Source organism: Vicugna pacos, chromosome 15 (genome assembly GCF_048564905.1).
Source record: "Vicugna pacos chromosome 15, VicPac4, whole genome shotgun sequence".
Lineage (NCBI taxonomy): Eukaryota > Metazoa > Chordata > Mammalia > Artiodactyla > Camelidae > Vicugna > Vicugna pacos.
The window spans coordinates 10,332,647-10,354,153 of NC_133001.1; the positions used below are offsets into that span (position 1 = coordinate 10,332,647).

Sequence of the window (21,507 nt, forward strand, 5' to 3'; positions counted from 1 at the left end):
TTTTGAAATCATCCCATTTAATAACCTTCTTATTAGTACAGTGTCTGTTGATTCTCTTTGGTTTCCCAGGGTGACACGACTATCATTTTAAAGTAATGATGTCTGGCCCCCTTTCCTGTACATGAATCTCTCATTACTTTTCTTGCATTATTGTAATACCTATGGCATTATCCAACACAGTAGCCCTTATCCATATGTGGCTATTGACATTCAAGTCAATTAAAATTAAATGAATTAAAAAATTCAGTTCCTCAGTTGCTCTAGTTACACATTAAGTCCTCAATAAGTCACATGTGGCTTGTGGCTACCACACTGGTTACCATTGTAGAATACTTTCATCATCACAGAAAGTTCTATTGGACAGTGATGCTAGAACTTTCAGATTAATGCTAAAGAATAATGGTGACATGGGCTGCCCTGCCTTTTTCTTCCTAACTGTCAAGTGAGTACCTCTATTTACCATGAAATGATGTTGAGTTTTGAATTCAAATATCCATATGTATTTTTAAATTATGTTACAGAAGTCTTAACCCATCCTTAGTTTTCTAAAAGTACTTATTTTAAAAATTTGGAATGGATAATGAATTTTTATACTTCTTGGCATCAAAAAATTTTGCTATGTGAGAGGCAAATTCCCCCTCATTCTTTAAAATTGTCCTACCCATCCTGGTCCTTTTTAAATACATTGCTGGATTTTGTTTACCAATATTTTATTTATATGTTTGTCATGAAAGAAATTGATTTCAAATCAATTTTCAAATTCTCTCTACTTCTAGTGTCTTGTCCAGGTTCTAAAAATAAAATCAAGATTATATAATTTTCATAAAATAAATTAAAACGCTTTTTCTCTATTTCATTTCTGAGGAAAAGTGTGTATCAGATATGAGTCATCTGTCCCTCAAAGTCTGGTAAAACTTAGGTGAAAAAAAGTCTGGTTCTGATGTTTCAGTTGAAAGGTGGGATTTCTTCCCATCTCTCTTCTAGCTCATGCATTACATCTTCATCTGTGTCTAATCACACTGCTTAGTCTATCCGTTAAGTTGAATTTCACTGAATAAACTTTTTCCGTTCTAAAATTTACACTAGGTTTTTCTGCAGACATGCCTTTGTGGAATGTTCTTCCCCCCGGTCTACTTGATTTCTTAACACATTTTGTTTCATATTTTAAATCTAAATGTAGTTGATGTCGAATATTATGTTAGTTTCAGGTGTGCTACATCGTGATTTGATATTTGCATACATTATGAAACACTTACCAAGGTAAGTCTAGAAACCACCTGTCTCCATACAAAGTCATTACAACCCATTGATCACATTCCTTATGCTGTGTATTGCATCCCTGTAGCTTATTTATTTTATAACTGGAGGTTTCCCCTTCACTGATTTCACCCCCAACACCCCTCCTCTCTGGCAACCATCCATTTGTTCTCTGTATCTAGGAATCTGTTTTGGTTGTTTGTTTTAATTTTTAGATCCCACATATAAGTATGATATGGTATTTGTCTTTTTCTATCAGACTTATATTTCACTTGGCATAATACGATCTAGATCATCCATGTTGTCAGAGATGGCACAATTTCATTTTTTTTTACGGCTGAGAATTATTCATATATATGTATTTATATGTCACACCTTCTTTATTCCATTGTCTATGGATGGTCACTTAAGTTGCTTCCACATCTTGGCTATCGTAAATAATGCTGCAGTGAACACTGGTGTACATATCTTTTCAAAGTAGTGTTTTGTTTTCTTGAGGTAAATACACAGAAGTGAAATTGCTAGATCATATAGCAGTTCTATTTTTAATTTTTTCAGGAACATCTATGCTGTTTTCCATAGCAGCTGCGCCAATTTGCATTCCCACCAACAGTGCATGAAGGATCGCTTTTCTCCACATTCTTGTCAATGCTTTGTAATCCCTTGATGATACCATTCTGACAGGTGTGAGGTGGTATCGGATTGTGGTTTTGATTTGCATTTCTCTGATGATTAGTGTGATGTTTGGCATCTTTTCATATGCCTGTTGGCCACCTGTATGTCTTCTCTGATTATGATGTTGGCTGTGGGTGTGTCATACGTGGCCTTTATTATGTTGACATATGTTCCCTCTATGCTCACTTTCTGGAGAGTTTTTTATTGTAAATGGATGTTGAATTTTATCGAAAGCTTTTTCTACAACTACTGAGATGATCATATGGTTTTTATTCTTCAGTTTGTTAATGTGGTGTATTATGGCAACTGATTTGTGTATACTAAACTATTCTCGTGTTCCTGGCATAAATCCTACTTGACTATGGTGTATGATCCTTTTAATGTAGTGTTGAATTCAGCTTGCTAATATTTTGTTGAGGATTTTTGCATTTATGTTCCTTTAGTTTTTAATTTCACAAAAGCCTTTGTATAATTGAAAATATTTTCTTGAAGAAATCCATCAGTGATATTGACTTGTAATTTTCTTTTTTTGTTGTATCTTTGTCTGGTTTTGGTACTAGGGTGATGTTGGCCTTGTAGAATGACTTCAGAAGTATTTCTTCCTCTTCAATTTTTTTGGAATAGTTCGAGAAGAATAGATGTTAACTCTTCTTTGGTAGAATTCCTCTGTGGAACTGTCTGGTTCGGGACTTTTTTGTTGGAAGTTTTTTAAAATAATGATTCAGTTTCATTACTGGTAATCAGTCTGTTCATATTTTCTATTTTTTCTTGACTCACTCTTGGGAGATTGTACACTTCTAGGAATTTATCCATTTCTTCTAAGTTGTCCATTTTATTGGTGGATAATTGTTTGTAGTACTCTCTTATGATCCTTAGTATTTCTGTGGTGTCAGTTATAACTTCTCCTCTTTCATTTCTGATTTTATTTATTTGGGTCCTCTCTTTTCTTTTCTTGATAAGTCTGGCTAAAGGTTTATCAATTTTGTCTATCTTTTCAAAGAATCAGCTCTTGGTTTCTTTGATCTTTTTTTTTAATTCTTTATTTCACTTATTTCCACTCTGATCTTTATTTCTTTCCTTCTAATAACTTTGGGCTTTGCTTGTTCCTATTTTTCTGGTTCCTTTAGGTATATGGTTAGATTACTTATTTGAGATCTCTTCTTGTTTTTACACAATTTAAATGCTTCTTTTACTTTCTCTTTCAAATTGTTTTCTAGTCTTCTTGCTTGTTCTCCTGTTTCTTTCACCTGTCACCACGTGACTTAGCATTTGGTGCTGTGAGCCCATGTTCAGAGGGGGTTATTGGCTTCAGCAGTGCTGTAGGTTTCACCGGAAGCATACTGCCTCAGCCAGGGGCACAGGGAACAGGATGGCCAGGGACACACGTGGTGGTTACTTTCCTGACTTGGTGCTTCTGTATTATGTAGTTAGTAAAAAATCTTACCTTTATTCTCCTGCCCACTTCCTTGAATCACTGAGCCCTCTGGAGCCTGACTTCTACGGGGGACTCAGCTTTTGCCTGCTTGCTTTGTTGGTGTCCTGTATCTACATCACTGTTAGGATCGCAGCCTGCAGACCCCCGGGCCTGGAGCCCCCACAGGTTTGCTTACTGCTTAGATTTTGCATTCCCTTTTTGTTTCCTGTACCTGCGGCTTTCCTTCTCATTCCTTTGAGCCAGGCCACATATTACAATTTTTAAAATCTTATTTTATGCAGAATTTTGGATCCATTATATTGACCATAAGTCCAAGAATTATTTTAGGTTTCTAAGTGATTGATTTGTTTATTTTATTTTTAAGCAATGGCAAGGAAAGCAGGAGAGAACTGCGTGTTGGCATCTGCTTTTTGTTTTCTGCTTATATTTATCATCTAAGAATATATTTAAATAATTTCTACATTTTTGGCATTAATATGTTGGTGTTTTCTTTGTGTCTTAGTGCAATAAATGTTTAAAGGTATTCATAGTCACTTAAAAAAGGTATATGTATCTGCTCTATAGCTTTAATTTTTTTATTATTCATCCAAAGACTTGGAAAGTCATGTTACTATATCCCATTATAAATGAAAATTTTCAATACATTCTTTTTTGTTTAGCAGTTTTTCATTATATAATCTGCTACAAATAATACATTAATTATTTAAGACTCCAAGGCCTGAATCATGTTTCAAGTGGCTGGAGCCACAACAGCCTCAGTGAGCCTTCAGTTAGTCTTTTTCTGATTAATAATGGCACTTCTATTTTTTGTTATAAAATGTAATGCCGCATTTGGTGAAAAAAATCTTGAAAGAGGAAATATATACTATAAAATGAAAATAGATAATGCTTTAAAACTTGGATATAGTGGTGAAAAAGGAGAATAGGAAAACTAAAAGAGTCCACATTTATTTTATTTAACAGGGACAACTAAGCGGAGACACATTCATAAGATCGATAGAGAAATGCAGATTTTAAAATGCTGCATTTTAAAATTGGTCTCTTCTGTCCTCCATAGTTTCTTGTTTGTATCATTTACTTAATGAAAATGAACAGATGAACTAATAAATGAAGGACAAGTTATTCCCCCCCCCCAATTCTAATATTTCCCTTTTAGTTAGAATATTTTAAATAACCATTTGAGTTCAGGAGTGTTGCCTGCAGCCTATAATATGGCTGAGTCACTGTCTTCCTCTTCTCCGGTCTGTCAGCCCTTGTGCCGGCAGCACAGTTAGGTCTGTGGTTTAAGCTGAATCCCTACTCCTTTGTTTACTTATTTATTTTGAATATGAATCAGGTGGAGCGCCTGTGCAGGTGTCTGCAAGTTTATATCAGGAAAGGAAGAGAAGTTAGTTTCCCAAGAAATAAAATTTCATGGAGAAGTTGGAAAACGTGCCCTCAGTATGTCACTCTATGAATCCACGGCACATTTGCATTTCTTGTTATCTTACTATAGGATGTCTGCATAACCTTTCAAGAAACGCAACACTCCACCCCAAGTCCACTGATACTCAGAGAGACGCTGGGTCTGAAGGCTTGCTTGTCTGGGAGACCTTCTTCAGAAGGTGTCGATGTCTTTGAGTTTAACCCTCAGGAGTTTCTGCTCTTAGACTTGAGATTTTGGTTAAGGAGAGAGAAAGGGAAGGCAGACTTAGGCGACATCACACAAGAAAAGGCGAAAAAAAAGGAGAACTCTGTAGAGGGCGCACGTCCAACTTTCACACTGTGACCGCTTGGGGATATTTCAAAATGTTTTCAAATGGCATGTACTTTTTGGATACGTGAGGGCATTTCCAAGTATCAAGAAAAAAATAACTGAATATTTCAAATGTTTGGAATTACTCCCAATTCAAGAAATCCAGATGTTTGTAATGAAGCCATTTCATATCTCTGTTTAAATATTCAAGTGGGTTTTAAGATGATACAGAGGGAAAAAGGCATACTCCTCAATTCTTCCTTTTAAAAAATAGGATAGTATGTACTCCACAAGGCTATCAGGAGGACAAAACTTGTGGAAATGGTCAGTCAATAGACCTGAGTACCCTCTCCATCCTCCTTGCCCTTTCTGCCTCTCAGGGCTGTTGTGGGAAAAAGATGGGAGGTATTTAAAGTGACATGGCACTACAGAAAATGCAGTATATTATTATTGCTTATTGCTGCACATACTGAACCAACAATTATGTGTGTGATGGATACCAGATGTAAATAATAACCAGGGCTCCTGGCCATCTGTCTTCCCATAATCCGTCTTCTCCGTCTTTCCTGGACAGCTGGCTGAATCACACGTCTTTAAATTAAGAACTTGCCTGCTACAAATGTCTTGTGAAAGTGCCAGTGTTATGAGAATTCATTTTTCCCATGAGATGCACCAAGTTTTACTTCCATGTTCCTCTATTTCAGGTCAAGACGACAGTATTCCCCATGACGAGGGGTTTTTTGGCTGCTCCAAGCAAGAATCATCCAGATTCAAACAAATTCCAGACTCTACACCCGCAAACCTAACAGGCTTTTGGTTTATCCAGAATTAATCCATTTAAACCACCGCTTTCCCCCTCTTGCGTTGGACAGTCCCTAATATTTTGTTAAGGAACCTCACGCTGCCTAAGCCATAACCAGCCAGTCTGAAAGGTACACACGTCGCTGAACTGGGAGACAAGTGCCTTCCCTGATGGGAGCAAGGGCACCGCAGGGACCAGCTATGCCTCTGCTGGACCCCTTTCCAGCAGGGAAGACCCTTCTCTGCCCTTTCCTGGCTGTGATAGGAAGACTGGGCTGGGGATCCCCTTGCCGGAAGCAGGCATAAGAACCCCGCAAACGACAAGAACTTACTGAGCGTGAGAGACTCGTTGATCTTGAAGCTGCAGAGGACCCTGTCCACGTTGCGGGCGTGGCGGAAGCCGTTCCCTCTCACCACGACTTGAAATGATTCTGAAATGACAATGACAAGACACCGTGTTTGACTGCAGACCAATTTAGCCTTGAGATTTCCATCTGCCCTGATGTAGGGCATTTGTTAACTGCCTCACCAGGCTTAAAAGATTTGAGTTTCAAATAATTCCAAAAAACTGGGAAACAAAAGCATCTGTGTGGAAGCCTTTTACCACTGATTCACCACCCCCCTCAATCGGTGTCCACCAAGATGGCACAGCACTTCCTACTTTGAAGTCCCACCTTCCTGCTTTAGCTGGTGATGCTCCTCCCACCTGGAAGGCATGCCTCCCCCGTCTCTGTCATGCAGACCGCACCTATCTCTCAAGTCCTGCCAGTTTTAAAAACTGTGATCTCTGACACCAGAGGGCCACAGGGAGGGGCTCTCCTCCTCTTGAATCAACTCAACCCCTCTTAGGTCTCTTAACATACTGGATGCCTGGGACAGGATTTCTTTAGAACTCGAGGTGCCTAACGTTTTTGAAAATCACTGCCTTGTGGCATTCACAGTCTGTCCTGAACAGTGTAGGATGTGGTTAGTTACCATCTGGTGTTACTCTTCTGTCTCTTCTTGCACAACTAGAAAAACATTTCTTTAGGTTAGAAACTGATGAAGCTTCAGCTCTCCTGTGTCTGCAGGGCACACAGGAGGAGCACCTAGTGTTATGTGGCCGTAGCTGTACTCAGTACGGAAGCAAAGTCTTGCTTATTGGTGGCCAGTTGTCAAGCATTGCCTGTTTGAACTGACACTGGCCCCTGGTACAGTCAGAATTAAATTCTTTCTGAATAGAAAAGAGAATCCATCTTGCAGGTCTCTAGCCCTGCATGTTAATTTCACATTGACCTAATGCATGTCGAATTAACACATATTAAATTATGAGCCTTTATAATAGCCTTATGAAGGGGAAAAAAAAACCCCAGCTAAGCTAAGTCATTAAATGTTTAGGAATATTTGCTTAAGTTTGATGGTAACTAATGGCCAATATTCCACTTTCTTCGATTTTTGTCATCTTTTTGCGTATAAAAACTGGAGCTTGAGATAATGCTTTGTGGCACATAAAAAAAAAAGACTAAAAGTCAGAGGAAAAAACTGCAATATTTGTAAAAGTTGATCTTGAAGTGTACAAGGCTATCAAAATGGAGATCTTCATTGGAGGAAGAATGGAATTAAAGGACTAGCATATGGGGCTCTTCCAAACTCTAATAAATGTCATGGATGTAAGTCACCACCATTCCCAGGAAATTGAGAGATCATGTTTGCCAAGAGAATAATAACCGATATCAGCTTCTCCCTCTTTGTGTGCCCTGTGCTAAACATTGTCCACGCTTGATGTCATTTAAGCCTCACCACCGCCGACGGAGGTACAGATGAGAAAACCAGGCTTGGTGAATGAGGTTAAGTAACTCATTCAAGATCACACGGCTGCTGGTAGCTGACAGAGTCAGAACTGGAGTCCAGGTTTGTCAGGTAACAAATGCCATGCCCTGAGAACTCAGCCAGCGTGCTCTTTACCATGATGCTAAAATGGATCCCTGAGGTCGTGTGACATATGATTCACTTAGAGGTTGACATTGTGATTTTTCAAAAAGCCTATTTAATTTTTATTTTAGACAGGTTTGTCTGTTTTGCAGAAAAGTTGTGCTGGCCTGGATGGGAAGCAAGAAACTAAAACCGAACTAAAAGAACCCGGAGGCGCTGAATGTGTTGCAAAGAGAACAAGGTAGAACAGAACGGCGTTTCCAACGGTGAAGGAGCTTCACAGTAAGGAAACTGAGATTCTGACGTTTTCAGTGACTTGCCGGAGGTCATGTGAATTGTAGCTAGTAAGTAGCAAAATTGAGACCTGTATCCAAGTGTTCACTGCCTTAGTTTTGAACTATATTAAGGTCAGTGGCAAATGCTGTTTCAGGACCATAAGTCTTATGACTATTAAGGATTTAGATATGCACACTGATGCATACATACGATTGCTAAGTTTAGAAGGATTTGAGGCAGGAGGGAAGGGGGCAGGGTGTAATCATTAAAAGAATGACGCAGCCATTAGCACCAAGAGGGAGGAAGATTCAACTCCTGTAGACCTTGAGCTCATTATAATACAATAGCATGCTAAATAGCACTCCCCCAGGCTCCTCGACAGCTTCCAGGCTGACCATAAAAGTTTAAAAAGTGGATGCTAGCTCAGTTCCTGGGAATCCCAGCCCTTCCCCCAAAGCAGTTGGAATAATTCTCCCACTGTTAGCATGTGAAGTTACCGAGCCCATAAAGACTAACAGCCCCACTCCTAGTGGCCTTTCTCTTGCCCTTTGAGATGACCCACACTCTGTCTATGGAGTGACTACCTACTTTTACTTTAAACTAAACACCCGCCGCAATGCCTCGTGGCCTCTCCGGCCTTCTGAGATGGCCTGCGTTCGAGCTATGGAGTGTGCATCTCTCTGAATAAATCTGCTTTTACTCAACTATGGTCTGCTCTTGAATTCTTTCCTGTGTGAAGCCAAAGACCCTCACTTGGCGGGGCGCGCCCCGGACACGCCCATCCTCTTGCGGTCCATTTCCCTGTATCAGATGGGCTGAGGTTTTCTTTAGAGGTCTGCCTGCCGCGTGACTGATGATGCAGCTGCTCCAACAAGCATTCTATTAAGTGTCGAGCATTGTGGGAGAATCTTACTGTATCTTAAATTAAGCCTTTAGAAACTTATTCCTGTCTTTAGTCTGATTGCTAGACACCCAGAAATCTGCCCTTTTGCTGATTAAAAATGTTTTCTGCCTCATTGCTGTGCCTCCTTCTCTTCCCCGCAAAGATCAGTGGAGGGAGGGAAGACTCTGGAAACGCAGACTGTGTGCCAAGCTCTCTTCTCTAACCTCATGTTCTAGCATTACCCGCCCTGCTTCTGCGTCCTCTGTAGCAGAGGATCCCTGCATGGCTGCTTGGCCCGCCCTCAGGGTGTTAGGAAGAGAGACAGCAGGAATCCATGAGCAGCCCTGGTGGAAACCAAACAACTTAACCCCCTAGGCCTGGGGAGCAGATGGAGGAAATGATGCTGGCTCCGGGAAGCGCACCAGAGCAGAGGCGAGCTTCCACCCTGCCTGGTAGATTTCTGTGTTAGGACACACATTTGGCTTCTAGAAGAGCCCAGATAGCTGACCGCGCAGCCTGACTGGAACATCGACGCGTCACACACAGAAGTTATGTAACAAACCCCTGTCAAATGAATCAGCAAGCGAGAACCAGGACATATTGCTCTAATTCCATTTATCCACAAAGCTACCTTTCACAATATGTACAGCAAGTGTTTTTAGGCCACATGCATGTTCTTTTTAGATGATGAAAACATTCTGGAGTTTGACAGTGGTTATGGTTGTATAACTTTTTGAGTATATTAAACATTACTGAATGGTACTCTTTGAAAGGGTGAATTTTAGGGTATGTGACTATTAGCTCAATTTTAATAAAGAATATTAAGGTCAGTGAATAGTTTGCTAAACTTATTCCATTATGTTCCCTCCTTTTCTTTTTCGCTTTTCTTTTCTTTCTCTCTCTCTCTCTCTCTTTTGAAATGTGGAGCACGCAGTTTTTGAGATGACTTCAGTAAAGATCGCCTATCAATCATTGTGTCTGAAAATGAGACATCTCTATAGTCACCATTTGCTCTGGTTGCCCAAAACTTTTCATGCAAAATTACTGTTAGTATATTTCCATCTCGTGGGTTAGTTTGAATTTGCTCTCCTGTTAGATGCTTACTGTGACACATAACATCTAAAATAGAACACAGACACTGGTGTGTATTAAGTGCTTTCTGATGCCTAAATTCCTCTAGAAGTTTTCTCACTTACAACTATTTACTAATACGAGCTTTAGTGAGGAATAACTAACGCACAACAACTTGGATGTGAAGTGTATAATTTGACAGGTTTTGACACATGTATACAGTCATGGGGCAATGCCACAATCAAGATAGCGAACACCTCCATCACCCTCAGAAGTTCCCGTGTGCTCCTTTGTGATCTCTTCCTCCTGCCTCCTCCCACACCGTGCAACCACTCAGCTGCTCTTTGTAGTCACAGATTAGTTTGCATTCTCCAGAATTTTATGTAAATGGAATCACATAGTAAGTATGCTTTTTTTTTTTTTTGGTCTAGCTTCTTTTACTCAGCCTCACTACTGGAAGACGTACCCATAATTATTCTGAGGTTTATGTATGGCCTATTCCTTTTTATTGCTGAGTATTATTCCTTGTATGAAAATCACAATTTGTTTATCCATTCACCTCTTGAGGAATATTTGAGTTGTTCAGTTTTTGGCTATTAAAAATAGAGCTGTGATAAACATTTGTGTGCAGGTCTCTGTCAGGACACAGAGTTCCTTTTTTCTTGGGTAAATATAAACACCTAGGTACTAGTAGAATGGCTAGGTCGTGTGGTAGGTGTATGTTTACCTTTTTGAGAAACAGTCAGAAATGTTTTCCAAAGTATTTGTGCCATTTTACATTTCCACCAACAGGGTACCAGGGTCCTTCTTCCCAATAGAAATATCTTTAAATAAAAAGGAAGCCCAATCGGAGCATTAAGCAGTCAGTTCAGAAGAGATGCCTATGGGCCAGGCGTCTTTGAAAAACAATGAAAAATGAAAGAAATGAAACCACTGTTTGATGTTGCTTAAACGTGTCATGTTACCGAATGGTAAACACGCAGACTAAATCGACCTTCCTTTGCGCTCACTCACCCAGTTTTGTGACAAACGATGGGAAACAACAGAGTAGGAATAAGACAGTTGCTTCTGAAATGACAATGTGGGGAACTAGTGACAGATAACCTCCATCCATTTCTGGAGTACAAAAACTTCAAATGTTGAGCCGTTGGCAGGCTGCACACTTAATTCCAATTAGTTCCTTCCTGGAGCACTTGCTTATGTACAACACTGGGAGCTATTCAAGTCTGAGGCCGACTGAGTGGGACCAGAAGAAAATTGTACTCAGGCAGAAGGGTGCATTTCCTCAAGAGGAGCAGAACCATGTGGGGCCGATCTAACAATGGGTCAATTCTCCTAATTACACAGCAATAATATTTAATTAAGAACTTTAAAAAAGAGTCTGTATTGGGCAGGGAAGCAGAATTAATTAAATACAGGTAATGTCAAAGGTGCAGGTGACTTCCTACATGTTTTAGAACAGAAACTATGAATACAGTGAGATAAGCACCATCTTAAATGGCAACCATATGCTTGGCCTGGGTATTGGGGTGACAGTGGGGAGTGGTGGGGAGTATGGTGAACTGGAAAGAGTACACACTTCTTTTAAAGCAAAGTTATTCAGTCTCCAATAATCATTATCTTGCAATAAATGAAGGCCTAGTGTTCCTAGATCTTATTTTTCAACACAAGATGAAACACTGCATTTTTAGGTAAAATCAGACTTTTAAATGTTAGCAATAAATTTAAGTTGTTTTTTAAAAATTGCAGTGTGAATCAAAAAGAACATATACGCATACCAGATGGGGCTTGTTAGCTGCCAGTTTATAACCTTTGGCAGTGGAGGAGTTTTGGGAAGGCTCTTTTGCCAAAGAGGTTCACTCATGACATTGAATGAAATTCTTTTTGATCAGAGCAGATAAGATATTTTTCCCACCTCCTCTTCCCGTTAAGACATCCCGTTAAAATGCAAAATAGTTCCAAGTATACTGGTTTCTTCAGCCATTAAAGAACAGTCAGCCATTAATACCTTGGCTGAAACTGGATTAAGTCCTTAGAAACTTAAAGTTAGAAAGGAGACCCAAAGGAGGACTTTTCTGGAAAGCGTACGGTTACAGATGGCCATTCAGTCATCGCTCACATAATTCTAAGGGTGGAAAGTTCAGACCATCCACTCCACTGTTGGAAAGCTTTAGCTGTAAAAGTTGCAGGCGTCAAGCCAAAATGTGCCCCTCTGAATTCCTCCCCAACCTCTTCATGGTGGTCTTCTGTGGCTTTGTATAATAAGTCGAGTAATTCCTTTCTACAGGGGAATTTTCCAGATATCTGAAGATGCCCTTGTGCGTGTCTCAGTTCTTTGTCTGCATCTCTGTGGGGTACTTCAGTCCTTCCTCATTCCATAAGCATCTCATTAGTGCCCGCACTGCTCTTTGAGCAGATCTCTGTTATGGTGCTTCATGCATGGTTTTACAACTTATCTGAACATATGACTATCTCCCAGAGCAGACTGTGAGTTTCATGGGAGGTTGGGAGCAAGCAGGCATTTTGGTACTCAAATCTTTTCACATTGCTTGGTACACAGAAGACACTAAGAACTGATGGAGAGAAGGAAGGAAGGAAGGGAAGGAAAAAATTCAGTGACTAGAGTCTTGGAAGCTTGAATATCCTATGTTCTCTTGTAAATGGACCTTGAGAGCTTGTTTGGAGGTTGTAGCAGGGAAGAACAGATACTCGTACACCCCTGACCAAAGAATGGACCCTATTAAGGAATATCTTCCTCTTCCACTGAGCATGCAGCTTCAGGAGGGATACACATGGGAGGGAGGAAGGGGACACCTGCCTAGCCGGCCAGATCAGCTGAACGATCCCGGGCTATCAATGGGGTGATAGATGTCGCAGCCAGGCTGCCCCTACATCCTGAATGAATTACTAATATGGTTCCCAATTCCATCATCTCTTCTATTATGGCCTTTGTCAATACCACTTTTAAAATACGGGACTCGGAACCATGGTCTGAACCTGGGATAGTAGAACATGGAATTAGCCCTCTTGACCCGGACACTGGATGGCTATTGACGAACCCGAAGACTGCATCAGCCTCATGTTTGTCAGAGGCATTCTCACTGGTTCTCAAGACAGCTATGCTTCTCCTTGCTTTAGTCTTTCCCCTTCGTGAACTCTTACTAAGTCCCGGTTTCTCTAAACCTGTTGCATGTGAAACTGACCATTTGTGAGCCCAGCATTTTGTATTTGTCCCATTAAATTCCACCCTGTTGTTTGCAGTCCAACAGAGAAAGATCGGTGTTGGAGCTCGGTTTTGTGGTCCGCCCAGTGCATTATCTCACTGCCTCTCTCAGAGCTCGGTTTGCTGTCAGAACCATGGCTCTCGCTAAGCTGCTGGTGAGAGCCAGCTGAAATCATTGTCTTGGAGGAATGCAACTGTCAGCCTAGAGTGTCTTGAGTAGACAGGCCTAGGTGGGGATCCACAGCTGGGGCTGCTCTCGGGGCCAAGGAAGGGAGGTAATTCAGAGAGTGAGGGGAGGGGCTGAGAGGAAGGTTTTTGATGAGAGCAAATTCTACCTTCTTCACCCGTCTGTCTAGGGTTTAGTCTCACCATCATACTTCAGAAACATGAACAATCGGTGATTTCCTTGTTTACTTTCTCCTCCAGGACGTATTGAGTTAATTGCTTTGCAGGTCCCCTGAACTCAATCAAGGTTTCCCCAATTTTCTTTCAGTAGAGAAACATAGAGGAATGTTTTCCTCATCTAGGTATGATGTTATCAACACCATGATTCTCCCATGGACTTTCAATCCTTATTAAAATGATGCTGATAATAATGTCACCTTGTTTTGCGTAACAATTTATGCTTTTTAAAGCACGTTCACATACACCCCTGGGTCCTTGCAGTAGCCTAATGGAAATCACAGCCGGGGTATGCCTGGCAGGACTTCATAGCCATGGACAATTAAATGCTCTCCAATGCTTCCTGACAGCCACACTTACTCCAGAGAATGATCAGCACCAGAGCTTTAAGGAATCTGTGGAGGAACTTTTGGTGTAATGATATATTTTGAAAGCTTCATTTTCTTCTTAGTAAATTTATTCTCTAATCAACATGTTTTAACCCTAATGATTCTAATTCGAGAGAGGTAGGAGCTTGCCTTTTCAAAATCTGGGGCTAGCTTCCATCATTGTGTCTTGTATTAATTTTTTCTTTATAAGAAACAAAGGAAATAGAATTGGATCGTTTATGCTGATGCAGGAGACTATTGTTTGTCTATAAAATATGCAATATTGCATTCAAGCCAGAGACTTAAAAAATATTTAAAGGAAGATTCCTTGGGATGGATCCACCAGAGGTTTGTCCATTTTATTTGTTCTACCAGAGAAACAGCTTTTGGGATAATTTATCCACTGAATTGTTTTAATTTGTTTAAATTTATTAATGCAGTTTAATCTTTTTCTTTGTATTTTCCTTAGCTTAAAAAGATTTTACTTAATTATTTATTTTTCTTTTCCGTTTAATCAGAAACATTAAAAGCTATGAACTTGCTATGATCAGCTTTTGTGGAATCTGATATTTCTGCGCCATATTCATTAAGTTTATATGTGTGATCTTTTTATTGTCTTGAATACCTCAATGGTGAGTAAAGGTGAGTCTAGTTTACTGATCTTTGATTCAAGAATTATTTAGGAAGATATTTTTCTGCTGTCCAAGTGGTTGAGATTCTGTGGGGTTTTTTTGGCCTAGTATCTTTGGCTAGTTCTAATTTTGTTTCATTTTAATTAGACAGTTCAAAAGTCTGATAACCTCTTGAGATTAGGTGAAAGTAGTTAATAAGGGTTAAGTAAGCAGAAATTGGTACATTGTTTGTTGAGGGACTATATGAAGCAAGACATTCAGTCAATATTTATTGACAGTTTATTAAGTACCACGTACTCTGTTAGGCAGTGGGAAGTGGAGAGACATAAGGTTCCTTCTCTGTCCCAGGAGCCCTACAGGAGGGGAATTGATTACGATAGTGAATTCACAGAAATTGTATTCATTGTCTTTAGACGTTGTGATTCACTACAAGGTTGCACCACACTCAGTAGGATTGCAAATCTGGGTTTTTTTTCTTTTTTTTCATGAATGAGATAATTGCACAAATAAGGAACTCCCCTGTTTTCTAATTGCTTTAAAATAAAGGAATTATAAAAATCGTGGAGGCAGATTTACCTTGATGCTACTGAACCCTAGTTAAGGCTCCTCATGGCACAGACCCCTTACAAGGCCTTGGCCCTGGGTTCATGTGGTCATATGACTTTGTCAATTTGCAAAGGAAAGATTTTTCAGTTCCTTTTCTGAAGAAGGTTCTCCTGGACCTGTCGTTGTGGCAATGACATTTGTCCCCATCATGTGGCAATGACATTTGTCCCCACCATGTGTGTTACCAGGTAGCAGTGTTAAAGGTCAGTAGATGGTCTTTGTTGATTGCTTTTCTTTGAGAAATTTACACTTATCTCTGAATAGTCAGTCACCGAGTATTGCTAATAACTTTACATGTTTACAAGTACACTTAGTGTTTTGTTGTTGGTATGGGCTATTCAGTGCATCTAACTCCTTGGAAGTCTTTCAGCTATTCTAAAATAATAGCTGAGAAACTAAAATGAAATCCTTAAGGAATTACCTCATTTATACCAATAAAATGTGCAATATCGAGAACAAAACTGTAGCGTGTTTGAAAAAGCCCTGAAAGTTCTTCCTCACTTCTTAAAGCGTTGCATGATATATTTTCTATGACGCATGGATAATTGGCACTTGGTATTTTAGGTGAATGGAAAGGCAACATTAACAGTGAACTCTCAACAGGTCCTGGAGCACAGAAACTCACGGAGAGAGAGTTTACCCTTTTTGCATCTCCAGCACCAACCACAGTGCCTGGCATTCAGAAGGTGCCTAAAATACTTTTTAAATAAAGAAAAGAAGAGTGCTGGGAAATCCGTCAGGAACTGTACAGAAAGCTAGCACGGTGGAAGTTACAGGCAGTTCATTACAATACAAAACAATAGCAAGACCCCAGTTGTGATCAGTTACAGAAAATATTGTGGCTCAGAGAAGGCTGACTCTGAGTAAGAGGAGGCTTCCTGTATTAAATGCAATATTATAATGGCCCTTTACCGGGACAATTGAAATTGCCTATCAACATTTTGTGATGACTACTAGATCGAGCAATTAATTAAGGTCACTATATTAATTACGGAGAGAGGGCCAGCACCAATTAAATAGTTAACTATGTCAACATTTCAGAGGTGGCCTATGATCACTGTGATGGCTCTGTAGGACTGTCATGAGGGTGAAGAGTTAGACTCCACTTGTATCCAGAGAGGGGTACGAGTGGTGATATACGGGAATCCAGTATTTCTGTAAGGCTCCCGCAGTTCCCATGGAAGGAGAGAATGTGGATAGACTTTTCCAAACTTTCAAACAACTGACATGCTGCTTCTTTATTCTCTTTTTTTTCCTCTGGAAGCAAATTTATTGAGCATTTAATTTCTACTCCTTTTTCTCCCCTCCCCTTTCCTGCCCTGCCTCCCTTCTTCTCTCCCGATGAAGTAAACATCTGACTTGAACTCAAAATCTCAGCATTTTTGTGATAGCAATTAGCACTTAATTTCAATTTACCTCCTGCACATATGGTGGATGGTTCAGCTGCCAGGATTTCAATGCAGGACTTCTTCAAAATCTGGAAGGAGGGGAAAGCAAAAAGTCAAAACACAGCTTATTTTCTTAAAACAGAAAAGTGGCATTTGTTTTTAGCTCCCAAGACAGGCAAGTTCAAGGACATTACGTGGCTGTGGTTGGGTGAGTCGAGGGTGACATTTTACTGGTATCATTGATGTCAAACATTTAATGATCCAGCACTGTGCTAGATGCTTCTGAGTGTCCCCACAACAAAAGGAATTATTCATTCATTTGGCTTTTTTTTTTTTGGCAGATATTTACTGAGTCAATATGCCAGCCTTCATTATGGAGAGGTTTAATATCTGGTTGGGGAAATGGCACCCCACACTTGAAAAGTTAAGTAACAATCACTATGCGGTAGGTGCCAGGGTTGAAGGGCAAACAGTAGGAGCTACAGAGTTCATGGGGGTGGTCACTGAGGGCTAGTAGATTGGGAAGGGCTTCCTGGAGGAGGTGGATACTGAGGCTAGGACTCGGTCAAGCGGGGAGGAGTAAGTTAGGGGAAGGTTAGGGTCCAGGAAGGGAGTGGCATTTGTAAAGGTGAGAAACTAGAAATACACAGACCACTTTAGCTGGAACAACAGGAGCTTGAAAAGTAGACAAAAGAGTGATGAGAGATAAAGCTGGAGCGGTGGGATGGAGATGGCCAACCCTCCAGAGGAGACGCACGTTCAGATCATCCCGAGCTCCCTCTTTGTTAGAGAAGTGAAAACAGGTCGCGGGAGAGAAAGGGCTTTGCAGGCTGTTTGCTGTGCCTCACCCTTCAGGAGGACCCCCTAAGCCTTATTTAAATGGAAATGTAGTCTTCCCCCCCAGATGAGTCTTGCAGGGTTGAGTGGAGAGTCTAGTGGACCCCATAACTGCACAGAGAATTAATAATGAAGGCTTCTTCTGGGAAAAGCAGAGTATCTGACTGGTGGAGTTTCAGCTTTTCTCCACCCGTGATGAATACCGCCTCTGACTGCATCATGATTCTAAAATTTCGACCAAGCATTTTAAACCAGTATAGGACACTGAGTTAATTTACCAAGCCAAATGCAGTATCTTTATTTGGGCCTGACTTAATTTGGAAGTTGAGAAGGTTCAAAGGGCTGAAGGGAACCATTTGTCTATATATGAAAGGGACATTTGTTAACGGAATTAATAGTGAAGTAAAATGTAAAGTCCGTAAAAGAAAAAGGCATCTTTGAGCATGGGGAAGCACCCATTTGTCTGCATGGATGTATTTATTTGTATTTGCCTCTTTGTTCCAGCTTAAGTGATACACACACTACAAGATGCAATCAACTAAAAGAGACAATCAGTTACAAAAAGGGGAGGAACTGGATCAAAGGGGAAACAAGGGGAAGATGAAGTACAGAGGGAAACTAGCATAGAAAAAAATACACCAAGGAGCTTATTCCCCTGTTAGGCGAGGCCCCTGTATTTGGTTCTCAGCTTTCTGGTAGCAAATGAAGAGGACAGACAATATTTATGAGATTCTTAATCTGAAGAATGAAAACAAACCAGTTTCTCAGAAGAGATAATATTTACCCATTCCAGAGAGAAATCTGGGCGTCCTCGTAGAGAAGCATTGTGAAAGGAAATGAACAATGTGCTTCAGAAAATTGTTCTCTGATGTACAGATGACAAAATATTCAAATGTATTCCTTGTAACAGGCTCCCCCACAACCACGTGTTTTAGGTAACTCTGTATACCTAAGAGCCATAAGAAGCAGCAGGGTCCCCTCTCAGTATGGCGGAAGGATTGGTTCCAGGACCCCTGTGGGTACCGAAATCCAAGGATGCTCAAATCCCTATGCAAAATGACACAGTATTTGCATATAATCTCTGCACATTCTTCTGTATACTTTAAATCATCCCTTGATTATTTATAATACATAATACTATGTAAATGCTAAGTAAATAGTTGCTAGCACATGGTAAATTCAAGTTTTCCTTTTTGGAACTTTCTGGAATTTTTTTCCAAATTTTTTTGATCCCCAGTTGGTTGAATCTGCGGATGTGGAACCCCCAGATCCAGAAGGCCAACTTTCTTTCTTTTCCTTGACAATTCTAAAATTCAGATTTCCAGCTTCTTTTTCTGCCATTCTTTCTGACTTCTTGTACAATTGAAAGGCATTTTTGTACTTTGATTCCTTGATTTGTTTTCAGCTTCCACCTGACTGCACAGCCGGAAGCCATTTGCTCCTTTTCTTCAGTGTTGCCCTTACTTCCTCTCCCTCTGGCTTATCCAGCGCCTCCACCCACCTCAAACGCAGGTGCAGCCTCAGTTTCCAGCTAGTCCCAAGCCTGTTTTGTCTACAGCAGGGAAAGGAGGCACCAAACTCCCCACATCCGTGTCCATCTCTGTTAGAGGCAGTGGTTCTCACCCACCTGGTTCTGGGGACCCGACATTGCCTCTGAGCCCTTCACTGACATTCCGACTTGGGATCAGGGACCTCAGGGATACATCCTAGGCATCCATGTTTCCCTTTCGTCTCTTCTATCCTCCCCTTTCCAATGGTCAGTCTGGTCCGTTAGATGCAGCAGCATCCTAGGACTGGGGCTTGGCAGGATCCTCATTCAGATCCTTGCCAGTGACTCATATCCCAGATAACAACTGTCCCCCCTGAACTGTGATGACAGTCCACCCCCTCCCCACCCCACCAATTTGCTGCCTGAAGGGCCACCTCAGCTAGTCGGCAGCCACCCCCTTCAACATGTCTTCATGCACAAGTCTCCAAACAGGTGACATTGGAAGGGACAGAATTAACCAATATGGAGAAATTTATTTAACAGTGGCATTAGAAGAGCACAAAGCTATTTTTTATGTTTTAAATAAAATTCCTCTTTCTCCTTTTACAAGTCATTTTATCATCCACAACTAACGGTTTCAACAGTCCAAGCATAAAAATTGAGCTACTGGATCTAACCTGTCCTCATCCTGCAAACTCCATCAAAACACAAGTGAAATTTTCACCCGTGTATGTTCCTGACTTTGAACTGATGTTTTTGAACCAACTCTAATACCTAACCAGGGGTCAGTAAAGGAAACACATCTTTGCCCACAAAGACACACTAGCAGGTTTTGTCATAATAAACTCATGCTGTATTATTCTCTCAAAGTGTCTGCAATTAGCTGATAAATCTAAGGAGCGTTAAAAGGGCCAAAAAATATCAGCCAAGTGCTGTGATTCAATCCAGTAAAAACACCGCTTTCCCAATCTTAACTTAAAACATCTGGAAGGAACGCACTGCAGCCAAAAGAGTAAAATTTATCAGTGAGGGGGGATGGGTGAGCTTTGTCTGGGACGGTGGATTCTTTTAGTTAGAAATGTCTGGTTTCAAAAGGTAGGAAGTCACAATGGCACTGGGTGGATTTGGGGGGTTCCCTTGGTTATTAGCAGCCCAGACTTAACAGTAATCAGTCTGTCTGAACTTCAGCAGACTGCAGATCAGCTCAGGGACTGGAGACTGGATGGGGGTGGGGAGGCAGCAAGTCCCTCTCCGACCTGGGCAGTGGTAGCGATGCAGGAGGTATAGACACAACATTGGGAAATGGTTGAAGGGAAATCACTAGATGGAATGGAAAGAACTCACACAGGGTCGGGGTGATGTCAGAGGTGAGAGTGCGACTGAGGTCTAACGGAGACTGGGTTAAGACGACCACGTGCTTTAAGCATAATCCATTGTGAGGAGCTGGGTCCTGCTCTTGGCCTGGTCCTGTACTTCGCTGACCTATGGTCCCTGGCAAATCCTTTAACTTGTCTGAACCCCAATTTGGGGAAACAGTTTAACATAATCACTAATAGTTTAGAATCTGGAACCAAATTGCTTGGGTCAACTTGCTCATGAGCAATGTGACCTTGCGCAAGTTCCCTAACCTCTCTGAGTCTCTGTTTTCCCATCTGTAATAGTGGGGTAGGAACAATACCCACTGCATAAGGTTATTGAGTTGGGAAGATTAAATGAGATAATACAGGCAAAGTCCATAGCACAGTGCCTGAAATTCCTCACCTAAATGGTAGCTCTTATTCTTAAGAACTTGGGCTCTGGAGACAGAAAAAATAGATTTGGGCTCTAAATAGATTTATGTGCATCTCCAAGCCCCACCACTTTCTGGCCATGAGGATTTGGACAAGTTATGCAACTTCTGAATCTCAGCTTCCTTTTCTGGAAAATGAGAATAAGAAAAACACTGACCTCAAAGTGTTGTCTGGTGGTAAAATGAATAATAAATATGAATGCAGAGATATTTAGCTGGTCTAACCAACTGGACATAGCTGGTAAAATTCATATTGGATTAAAGAGTGAGGAAGAGAGAGGGATCAAGGAAGACTGACCAAGTGTTTGTTTTGTAGACAGAACTAGACAGATGTGATTGGTCAATAGACAACTTAACAGTCCAGGGGCCACCAGCCAACAAGTGCCCTCCACGAAAATACGGTACCAAGAAATGTACTCAGAACAACCCTTGCAGTAAAGCACTTAGCAGAGTGACTGACACGTATTTGGTTCTCAAACAATGGTGGCTGTTACTGTTACTTTTATTATCACTGCTACTACTGCTGCTGTTCTTGGGCAAAGCTCATGCATGCTGTTTGTATACGATGCTGCTCCCATCACCCACCGCTGGTCTCTTGCTTAATCCCATTTATTAAAAACTGAAAGACGGCAAATAATATGTTGCTGCTACTTTTTGGATAGATTTCAAAACGAAGAGAAATGTTTGAAATCCATAAAGAACTAGAGAAATGCATGTTGTTACTGGTGG

General features: G+C 40.8%; 1 protein-coding gene across 2 annotated transcripts in view; it reads right to left on the minus strand.

The window, feature by feature from the left end:
* Positions 1 to 21,507, minus strand: part of ANTXR1 (ANTXR cell adhesion molecule 1) — a 217,688-nt gene that overhangs the window by 129,186 nt on the left and 66,995 nt on the right. For both annotated transcript variants that reach the window (XM_006201540.3, XM_072937608.1), the window contains exons 9-10: positions 16,692 to 16,752; positions 6,236 to 6,334 (exon numbers count right to left, since the gene is read on the minus strand). In XM_006201540.3, coding sequence (XP_006201602.2) covers positions 6,236 to 6,334; positions 16,692 to 16,752 — 160 coding nt within the window. The remainder of the gene's footprint in view (positions 1 to 6,235; positions 6,335 to 16,691; positions 16,753 to 21,507) is intronic.